This window comes from Strix aluco, chromosome 5, assembly GCF_031877795.1.
Source record: "Strix aluco isolate bStrAlu1 chromosome 5, bStrAlu1.hap1, whole genome shotgun sequence".
In the NCBI taxonomy this organism is placed as follows: domain Eukaryota; kingdom Metazoa; phylum Chordata; class Aves; order Strigiformes; family Strigidae; genus Strix; species Strix aluco.
In genome coordinates, this window is record NC_133935.1 from 20464494 (window position 1) to 20475862 (window position 11369).

The 11369-nt window shown below is 37.2% G+C and overlaps 1 protein-coding gene across 2 annotated transcripts in view; it reads right to left on the reverse strand.

The window, feature by feature from the left end:
- Positions 1 to 741: 741 nt before the first annotated feature.
- Positions 742 to 11369, reverse strand: part of LMO3 (LIM domain only 3) — a 57062-nt gene continuing 46434 nt past the window's right edge. For both annotated transcript variants that reach the window (XM_074825364.1, XM_074825363.1), the window contains exons 3-4: positions 10181 to 10306; positions 742 to 1174 (exon numbers count right to left, since the gene is read on the reverse strand). In XM_074825364.1, coding sequence (XP_074681465.1) covers positions 1069 to 1174; positions 10181 to 10306 — 232 coding nt within the window. In that variant the 3' untranslated portion in view covers positions 742 to 1068. The remainder of the gene's footprint in view (positions 1175 to 10180; positions 10307 to 11369) is intronic.

Genomic DNA, 11369 nt, shown 5'->3' on the forward strand with positions numbered 1-11369 from the left:
AAAAAAAACAAAAAAAAAACCAAAAAAAAACAAAAAAAAAGAAAAAGGAAAGAGAGAGAGAGCCCTCAATTTTTAAGAAATTTTTAAAATGTATATAAGAAGAAGTCCTCTCTCTTCCCCCGCCTCAAATTAAATGATTTCAGAAAAATAACACTTCTTTTATATATATATATATATAAAATAAGATACCCAGAGGCACTGGTTTGCATTAGGGCTTAATTTCCAGCTAAATTAAAAATTAAATCCAGGCATTTTGAATGCCTAAGGGGCACAAAAGCAGCACCCAAAATCATTAACTTTTGCACCTTTTATAATATATCCCAAACTGGTCAGATTTGTTTTTCAAAATTTTGTAGTAAAATAAAAATGCTCTTTGAGGAAAATCTATGCAATTAAACAGCAGATGCTTAACCCCTGAAAAATAGAGGCTTATAACAGAAGTGCTGATAGACCCTTAACCATAGCATCATTAGCAGCAGGTGCTGCTAGAGTTATTAGTTTTCTAAATAGTTTTAATGTAAACAGTATTCTTAAGCTCTAAGTGTAGCATAATGGTGGGATTTGCTCTTTAATGCTTTTTACTAGAAAGATACAGCTCATTTAAAATAGCTGGTAGATACAGAAAGCATAAATATACAATAAGTTTAGACACTGATTGTACTAAATGCAACAATACAAAGAAGCAAACAGGAACACAAATGGTAACACAATAAAACTGTATTACATTTGTGCTTCAAATATTACAATACATTATATACAATAGTCCAAAATAAACATCTCATGCCAAATGACACAAAAAGAAACAAAAAACCCCAAACAAACCAAAAACCCCAAGAGCAAGCAAAAAGAATCCAGCTGTATGTACAGTACCTTTTTAATTAACATTCAACTCTGAACTGGAGCAATTTTCACTACATACAGATGCAGTCCGCCTTTTATTTCACGCAACCATTCTGTCTCCCTATATCTATACTATTCAGTAGGTTCCTGTGTCATTTCTTATATACACGTTGAGCAAAAAAGATAAAAGAACATAGTGCTTTGTATTCTTAATGATGTGGCATCAGATCAGCGAACCTGGGGTGCATAACCTTCTTTCATTAAACCCTCCTCATAGTCTGTCTGGCACAGAATCATGTTGTTCTTCAGGAAAAATTTGTCTCCAACGCAAAATCTGAAATTACAATAATAAAGGAAAAAAGAAGGTAGTTTCAGGACGAATGATGTGATACGATCTTACTCGTAAGGATTGCACAAGTGTTGACAATTTTGTTGTATTGACCGCACAGCTCACACCTCTGTCGCAGCACACACAGGCACGTGTGCATGTATGTGAAAGCCCAGCAGAGAAATGGCTCTGGTATCAGAATTAATCCTGTGCTTTCAACAAAATCTAGCGCATTCAAGCGCTTTTGCTTCCCCAGCCAAAGACTTCATTTAAAGCCCACTGAAGACTGTGGGAGTCTTGGATCAGGTCACTAGCACACAGATAAAACAGAATAAATATTCCAGTGAAAAGTAAATGTCCTTCTTTCACGCAAATCAGAAGGAAAACAAAGTGATTGTATGCAGTAGGAAGCTCATCTGAGATATGTTACATTTGTCTTGTGCAGGCATACTGGTAAGAATTTGTTATATTCCAGTTGGATATTTTACTAGAATTAATTTAAACTGGTGGTTCTGAGAACCGTTTCTAGCACACACACAACTTTACATGTATTGTGGTGCAAACTAGAGACACACAGGCAAGTAAGCAGAGAAACCATTTTCTTTTTTCCTGTAGAAGTTGATTATAAATTTAGTTACTCAGCTAACTACTCTCTCTCTTGTGGCATCAGTATACCTACCTTGTTTTACTGTTATGTGCATCAAAATGATCTGATTGCTACAAAACTCTACTGTGATATTTCATTTGATTTTCTCTGGTGAGTAGGAAAATCACGTAATGTTAATGCTTCTGGCTGGCTGGCCTCAAACTTTGAGTAAAGTAGGATTTCCCAGCTAAGCAGTATGCTTGAATATAAGAAGGCTCTTCATTGACACCCCCCTCAACCCTTCCCCCTGACAAAGCCAATCTTCTTGAAGATACTTAGGGAGCAAGTGAATAGGGCCAATGCATAGAAAAAGAGTTTCCCTAGTGACTGCCTTGGCAGGGTTGCGTGCCTTTGTTTATAGTGAACTCTCAAGCTATAAAATATATTGGGAGGCACTGCTCAGATTATTCCAATTAAAATGAAAGAAAGTAACCTAAATGAACCCCTTAACACTGATGTGAATAAATGAAACCAGTTTCTACCAGCTAATTATGGATCTCACTACATAAAGTATTGTTTAATGTGTAACAGATTATAATGTCCTTTTTTGTATAATTTCCAAATGGTGACATCTTGGACACAATTAGGGTCAGATATAAATGCTTGTGTTGTTTACGGCAGATTTAACAACAGAGTAGCTATGGGAATAGCTGTATATGTATTTAATTGTAACAATTTAACCTTCAAATAGTGGTGCCTGCTGTAGTTGACCCAGTAAAACTACATAAATAACACAGGTTGACCTGCCTGACCTCTGATAGTGGCCTCTCTTTATCAGATAGTCAATTTCTAATGATGTTCAAGCAGAAATCTTGGTGAATTGTCACAGATTAAATTGTGTATTGAAAGCAGTCCTTTAATGTTTTGTGAAGTTGGAGGTTTAAATGAGTAGCAGTTGGACTGATTTACATTTGTGAAGATTGGAATGCTAGACAAACAGTGAACCCATTTATTTTCCAACTGGGTAGCTTTGGAAATTTATCCTTATGCTAGCTAAATAGATAGAGGGAAAATAGTGTAATAAAAAAGTGGATTGAAAAGAATTAGCTCTGCTCTTAAAGGAAAATTGGTTTGTTTATTTGTGGACTTTTTTTTTCTGTAGGATTACTGCCTGCTGATGATGATGATTGAAAATAGAGATTATCGAATGATCCTGATATCTTTAAGTTATTTATGGTCAAGACTCTTTTATAGAATTTACAGGTTCCTGCTATTCTTCCCACCCCAATCCTGGTATATTTGGCTACTAACAACACAAAAGTATTTTGCATAGTATGTTGAAATGCAGAATTCTTGAAGCAGAGAAGTTCTTTGACAGTTTCTCTAGTTTCCGTCTTCTGCATTTTTGTTCATTGACAGCAATGCTGACAAAAATTCTTTTGTGCATTTTACCAGATTATGTAAAGGAGTCTTAACTAGTGCTGATACATAAAGGTGTTTTTCCCAAAGAAGTCACATTTAAAAAGAAAATTTAAGAATAGTCCTTAGTTTCTCTTAAATGAACATATGTATCAATATGGACTAAAGCAGTCATGTATTGTGACAAATCAGTCACTCCGTTACAGTTTGCCCAAGGATTACTGATGGGGACCGAGTGGGAGACGCCCGGTCAGCAGTGCCCACCTCATCAGAAGGTTATTGCACAGCAGGCCGGCTCTCCTCACGGGTCAGGCACCAGTGGGAGACACAACCACCTCTGCTCGCCCAGCAGAAAGCACTAACTCTGAACTGTGGATGTTATTCAGGTACATATTCCTTTGTGTTCCAACATAACACAGAGTTTAGCAGACTAACTTGTTTAAAATATTTAGTAAATGAAAACTATGCTCCTGAAGTGCAATTCACTTGCACAACAATACTTTCACATGTGGCTTCTTGCAACATTGCTTGCATCAAAATCCTGGCTGAAAGATTTTGTTTCTCAGTCCTCAGAGAAGTGCCACAGTTTGAATTAAACTGTACCAGCTACACCAGGGAGTCAGAATGCCTTTCCCAATAAAAAATGTCAATGCCTTTTGCTTTTGCTATGTTAATATGTCGAGCCAGGAATGCTCTACCTATGTCTACATGGCATTTGACAGCTTTATGCATGAGTGGCTTTAAACATACACAGTTCCACAAATCATTTACCTTCCAAGTGTACAGCTGCCAGTGGTCTGTCTAGACAAGCTTGCCTGTGTGATAACCTGTGGGGTGAGGGTCTGCCTGTATGGTAAGACACCCTCTGGGTTCAACTGGGGCTGTGTTTGCACACTGAGGGAGATCCTCTGTGCCTTGGGGGAAACCTATTACTTGCGATACTTATGGTCCAAATCCGGCAAACATTTTCATATTGTGCAAGCTCAGCAACCAAAACATATTGGCAAGCAGTGACCGTGAGGCTTGCATGTGTCTCTGGGTGTTAAATGTGTGAATTATGCACTCATTAGGTGACAAAGAGGTAAGCACCAGGTGAAAAACATAGAAATGCAGCATGCTAGCTCCCAAATAAAATTAGACAAGGCAAATAAATGAAGTATGCCAAATTCTGTCCATTCACACTTTCAACCTTATTTGACTCTCAAAAGCAGATTTAGTCTCTTCTGAAGTCAAAGAGCTAAATCTTGCAACGACTTCAGATTTGTTTTGGACACTCCAGGATTTAAACCTGGCTCAGCTTTAAAATGGAAGGGTAAATTCAAACCGAGCCTTCCAACTCCAGTAAGTGTTGGTTTTTTTATGGACTTGGCATAGGATGTAAATGAGGGCACAGTCTGGGTATGTATATCAAATGGAGTCAAGGAGCATGTTGAGATGACACTGGGTTAGGAGTATAAAATGAGGCAAGACTATTACTCTTCTAGCAGGCAGATGGTAGTCTTTGGCCTTCCCTAAAACCCTCACCCAATTTATTTAATAGGCATGCAAGATAGACAGGAAAAAATATACAATAGGCTGCATTAACATGCCAGATTGCATTTACCACCATAAATTGATAATACTACTTTTGACACGACTGTGATATTAGTAGAATGACCATTACAATTAACCTACATCCTAGAACTCCTGTCATATTTTACAATGGCAAAAGGAAGGCCATTTATATTACCAAATGACCTCTGTTATCACCTTGTTTGGAAGGGGAAGGTGTGCCTAGACTAATCACAAGAAGTATAAAACTTCCATTTTGAGAAATAGCTATTTCATTGTTCAGAACAGATATTTAAGGAGATCTTACTGTTGTCTTGTCATCTTTTCTGATGTACAGGACATGTCAAGGTACCAAAGACTTCTTAAGAAAGAGAGAGAAATATTGCTGTGAACAAAGATGGCTATGTGTGAAGTGCCTCCTCTGGTAATGTCAGATCTTTTTTCTTGTAGAAAGAAACAAAATCTGGAAGCATTTAATTGATTTCCTCTAGGATAAAGAAAGCTCAGACTTACCACACCCTGACCCTTCCCCTCTGCTTTGTGCACTCAGTGATGTAACTTGTCCTCTGCTTTTCCTCCTTTCCTCTGAGCCTTCCTCAAGCTCCTTTGAGTTTCCAGTATAACTCAAATTAATGTTAATCTATATGCATGACTAAGAGAACAAAGCCACTCTTTTACATCACAGTTCATCAGTCCACACCTATGGTTTACTAATTCTATGGTTCTGTCAAAATGTCCATTTATTGTCAAAGGCTGGAAAGTGGGAGCTATACCTGGGCCTTGTACATTTTTATCAGTACAATGTAGTATATATACTCACAGAATCCTAGTTCAACTTACAACAACAAACCTCAACTTGGTGTGCTCTTCATTTACTATTTTTTTAAAAGCAGGTATGGAAAATGTACTAATTTTTATTCTAAATTTAGAGACACTCAGAGAAAATCAGCAGTATTCAGATCTTCAGAATTTATAGAATGACCACTCATGCAAAAATCTAATGTTGGTGTTTGAAATAAGGAGGACCCTGTCATTGCATTCCCTCCCCACCACTTGACAGAGAACAAAGGTAGCATTGTGTGGGCATTTTACAGTTTATACTGGAGGTAAGTGTTTACAGCTACATCAGGACAGCAAGTGTGTAACCGTTTTCAGTCCAGTTCCCATTAAAATAAAGGCTGTTTCGGATAGAACAGTTAATTTAAACACCCCTCAGTGACAACAGATGGGGGTTTTAAACCATACCCTGAGTTGACTTCAAACGGCAGAGAGAAAATATCACAGAAGTATGGAACAAGCTGCTAAAGCAGCCGACAGAGAATAAAAGGAAGGACATGGAAACTCTGGGAAGTGGGAAAGCCGAAGGCAGACTGACATCATCACTGTAGTCAAAAGTGTCAAGCAAAGATACAGCTGAGCCCACTTGCAAGATTTTCTACTCCATCTTGCTAGTCACACACATGCAACCTGACAAAGTGTGAAAGGCAGTGTCTGTTTACAAGTTTATTCTTCCAGTGGTTTCCAATTTTTTCCTTTAAATTTTCTGCAGAAACGAACTATAGAGGCCACTGCCAATGTGAGGTGAAGTGCTTCTGAGGAGAAGTTTAGTACGTTTACAGAGGAGAAAGGGGAGCACTCACACCATTAAGATGACTGTCACTAAACTCTGCAGGTATTTAAGAGATTGAAAAACTTCGAACTAGGAGTAAATCAGAGAGAGACATGAAAGATAAGGGGATGCTAAAACCTTTAGGCTAGGAGCAGAGCTTAATATTCACAAAATCCCTACAGCTTTAAGCATCAGTATCAAGAAAAAAATGGGGAAAATATATCAAAACCTGGCTGGACAGAACAATTAGATCCTAGAGCTGAATAGCTTTATGAAAGGGAAAATATGAGGGCAGTGCCTATTTGACACCAGGGGACTAGGCTTGGTGGCTCAGGAGATCCCTTTCAGTCCTGTCTATGTCTACAGTCCTGTCTACAGTCTGTCTTCCTAGAACACTGTGTGAGACAATGTGTTTTTCTTCTCACTCTGAAAATGTAGCCTTCAGGAGGCCAATAAAAGAGGACAGGCACATTATGAGTTAGTTCAGAGATGGTGTTTATGGCCCAAACAAAGGTCCTCTGAAATCAAAGGGGTCTGACTACTATCCACACTGAGACTTGAGCTGGATGGTGAGCTGTAGATACTCAAAAATAATAAAGCAAACAGTGAAGTTGTACATAAAAGCAGAAAAATCACCGAGTCTTTCACAAAAAGCACTAGGCAAAAACGGGCAGGCCTTACTCTCACTGGGCCGGGATCAACTATTTAAAGGGTAGGAATATGAAGGTCATACAATAGCAAGCCCGAAGAACAGGCTGCCCCAAGAATCGGTGTGAGATGAGTTAATACAATTACTAGGTAGCTTGGAAGGCAAAAAGGACTGGAAGGAGCAACGAGGCACAGAACATCAGAAGAAATTCAGTGCTGGAAAAGACAAAGTAATGCAAACTGAAGAATCAATTCAGTCTACTCATGGACACTGCATATATTCTGTTAGGAAAAAACCTAAATGGTAGATGATAACTGAAATTCTGAAATATGGAACCGACCAGAGAGCATTATATACTCTGTGGTAGTACTCCAGATATGTTGTACTTTTATTGGTATAAAGAATGACTGAAAAGATTTAAAATTTAATTGGGGAAGAGAATGTGAAGGTGGGGAATAAGGTCAAAACACAGGTCTTGCAATAGCTAGTGAGCCTTAGTACCTCCATTGGTGATTTTTGGATATTGCTGATGTGTTTGTAAATAAAAATATTCTCTTCAGTAAATAAATTCCACAGAAGACATAATGGCTGGAGTGAAAGAAAAGAGCAGATCTAAAAAACCTCAGTAACATTATTTTGCATACAAAGGGGCAGCAGGGAATAAAGAAAGAAAATTAAACTATCTTATAAACTTATCCTCACTCAGAATCTGCTGTTTGGTTTTGATTAGCTTAACTAGAGGAAGAAAAAAGGATCCTGAGAAGGGCAACTGAAATTATTAATGGCATGATGACTGACAAGTTTATCTAGTTTAAAAGAAAAAGAGGTTTCATAGCAGATATAAAAAAACTCCAAAAGTGGTGATGGGTAAGGTGTCTAGCATTTCTGTTTTTTATTGTTATACAAGTAATGCAAAATAAAAGATTTAAAGCTATTTATTAATGAGAGAATGTAGTCAGTGGGATGCTTTGCCATAGGAACCACAGAAGATCTACACTGGAGCATCCATGAAATAGGATTTATTATAAAAAAACAACAAAATTAATTGTTCAGACTGTCACTAGCCCCAAATTGTGAGGAAGAAAGGTACCCTACAGGCAGTCTGTTTTATTAGGCTCCATGAGAGCTATTGCAATACAATCAGGATTAGGGCCACTTTTGAGAATTTCTGAAATTCTTTGAAACTTCTAGAACTGCTCCCTGTTTTGACTAGATGAATTAGACTGTATTTCAGGTAAATCAATTCTTTTGTTCCCAGTCTAAGACTCCTGTAAGACTATTTCAGCAACCCTTTGCCCAAACTACATGCAAAGTAAAAATCAAACAAGACTAGATTGAAAGCTCAGGAATGACAAAGCTAAGAATTATTAAATATCCCAGGAAAGCTTTGTTTCAGAAGAACCTAACAGCACTTTTCCAGGGGGATCAGTGGCCCTAGGGCACAGTATGATATATATTGGCTGCAAAGTGAAATTGTACATTAGTCCACACTTGTAACAGTAAAAGAGGAATATTAAAAATAATCACAACAGCTTTGCTTTCAGGAGGGGGGCGAGAAAAAGAAAGTTCCCTTCCTCAAAACCAAGAGTGCTAACTATGATGACAATCTTTTGCACTCAGGGTAACAAACACTGTCTGCTTTGCTTGACTGATGAAGATTAGCTGACTTCTTACATTAAAGAAGTTTGTCTTGTATGGGCCGAAGTGACAAGACAATAACTAAGTGCTAATTGTGCATAACCAACACTAAAGATATGCAGCCCCATTATGGCATGTAATAAATGAAGCGAACAACAGAAATATATTAGGCGCTTTAATAATGATACTAGAACTGTGGTTTGAAAAAATCAGGGATCTGAAGTGTTTAAAGAAACGAAACCTAGGAGTGTGCGTGTGTCTTACTTAAGAGGGTGCTACGGGAGGCTCTGTCTGCCTTACTCAGAATACAGCCTCAGTTCTGTGGCAAGACAAAATTGATATAGGACTTTAAATAGCATTAGAACCTATAATTACTTTGCATTATTATATAGTTTAAGCAGTGGTTATTACTTGCCTGGTATTTTAATTTCCCATGCAACATGATGAAAAAGGTCAATTTGGCTTTTTTTAAAGAGCGTAATTGTAGTATGCTACACTTATTAGCGGCTGTACATTTTATGGTTCTTTAGGGATGTTTGATTTTTAAATGACTACAGTGTAACAAAATAATACACTGTAGGACAAGGTGAGTTAGCAAAGCTTATTTAGAGCTGTATCTAACTTTGTCGTGTTAAACTATTATCCATTTTTTGTTACTTCCCTAGAAGTGTACATCTTGTGTTTCTTGCCACCTGAAAAATGAAAAAAAATATGAATGCTATAAAACTCTAAATAGGATCATGTAATAACTGAAAATAATAGGTACATTAAGGAATGGACATAATTGGTTCTCTCATTTCCTAGACCTTATAGAAGTCACTGGCAAAGCTGCTAGCAGCTCTCATGGACTCAGAAGTGGAGCTCTCGGTGAAATCTCTGACAGGATTTGGCCACCAGTCTGAATGTAGTTGCTGTAAGTTTGGCTGTATTCACCTCTGAAAAATTCAGCTACTACAATTTTACCATTTTTGACATTCGTTCTGCAACTGTACCATATGGGTGATGCTTCAGAACAAAGTGTCAGGTTTGGATCCTTGGGATTTTTATAACCTACAGTTAGGATATGGAAATAAAAATATGGCATAAGAAGTTCAATGCTACTATAAAGAAAATGGTGGGAACAACATCTTTTAAATTTAAATGATTACAGTTCTGGCAACAGAAAGAAACAACATGTACTTTAAAAGAAATACTTGTAATAAAAATGAAGAATTAAAGTGAAATTAATGTAATAATGACAAATGGTACTGCTATGCTCTTCTGCAGAAAAGGATCTCAAAGTCCTTCATAAATATTAATTAATAAAACTTGACAGACAGCCTTTTGAAGGAAAGGAAGTAACATTATTCTTTTTTATTGATGCAGGATTTGAGGCACAAAAAGTTTTCTGGCCAAGGTCATGAAAGGTGTTTTGTATCAGTCCCAGGAAAAATATCCAGGTCTTACTGTCAGTCTTGGGTTTCCACTACAGGTACGTGTTTCCTCTTCACTTGAATGTAAGCCCTCACCAGTGCTGAATTAGCACTTAGTTTATGGAACAGACACAAGGAATTCTCTTACCTCTGATTACAAAGTTGACATGCAAAACAGTCCAGGTGATAAACATTGTCCTTTGCTCTCATCACCATCTCAAAAGCAGGTATGAGTTTACTGCAGGCAGCACAGTTTCCTGTAACGCCAAATAACCTGGAGATACAGAAGGAAATATATTCCTGAAGATGCTTAACTGAAAAGAAAACCACACTTTCTTTTTTTTTATCCTCCCCCTCCCCGCAGTTGCCTGGCCTTTGATTGACTTCCCAGCACACCTCCCTTTGGAAAGGCTGGTCTTTGGTGGTACAAGTCTGCCCAATTTACAATACAAAGGAACAGTCCTTTTTGCCGGAGAGAGCTTTATGAAGCAGTGACAGACTAATATTGCACCTATTGTGATGTTATTTTTTTCTTCAGGTTGTACTGACCTTTCTTGATAAAAGAAACATCTTGTTAAACTAAACAAAGAAATAGTAAACACATTAGGGATGTTACATAACTGTGCAGACAGAGGTCAAGCTGTTTGCATACGTGGGAAGAGTCTTCTGCTTGGATCCCGCCGTACAGACAAGAGCCACATAACCTTGGCTTTCAGTGCTATTTATTATTAAAACACACTTTAGCTAGAAAAGAAATAACACTTGAAAAAGCCAATATTCTTCGCATTTTTGACATCTAGTGCTAAAAGCTTTACCACTATTATTAAAAGAACATTTTATGAACAAGTCATTTAAATCGTCAGAAAGCATTAGCAGTTCATGCACCTTACAACCCTATACCATAGTTATTGCTATGATTATGTTATTCAGGTAGCACATTAAAGTAAATGAGGCTGTAAACTATATATAGTCACATCAGGAGTAGATGTATAAAATGCTGTAAGAACAATACGAAATGCTTTTTTTGCCAGACAGCTATATAAATTTTTTTTAAAATTTTCTTTGTTAAAGGTTTTTCAATACTTTTCAAGTGGGTGTATTACAAAAAAACCAAACATACATATGCATCCTTTTGTGACATAGAAGGATTATAATGAACAAGAAAAAATACGTTAGCTCTACATCTTTGAAACGAAGTTTATTTAAACTACTTAATAGTTGTGATGGATTATTAAAAGTAATGCTCTGCTTGTGCATAGCAGTTAATGCTGTTTTTAACTATGAAGCACACTAGATGAGAACGCCACATCTGCCAGTTTTCTTTTTTTCCTCAACAT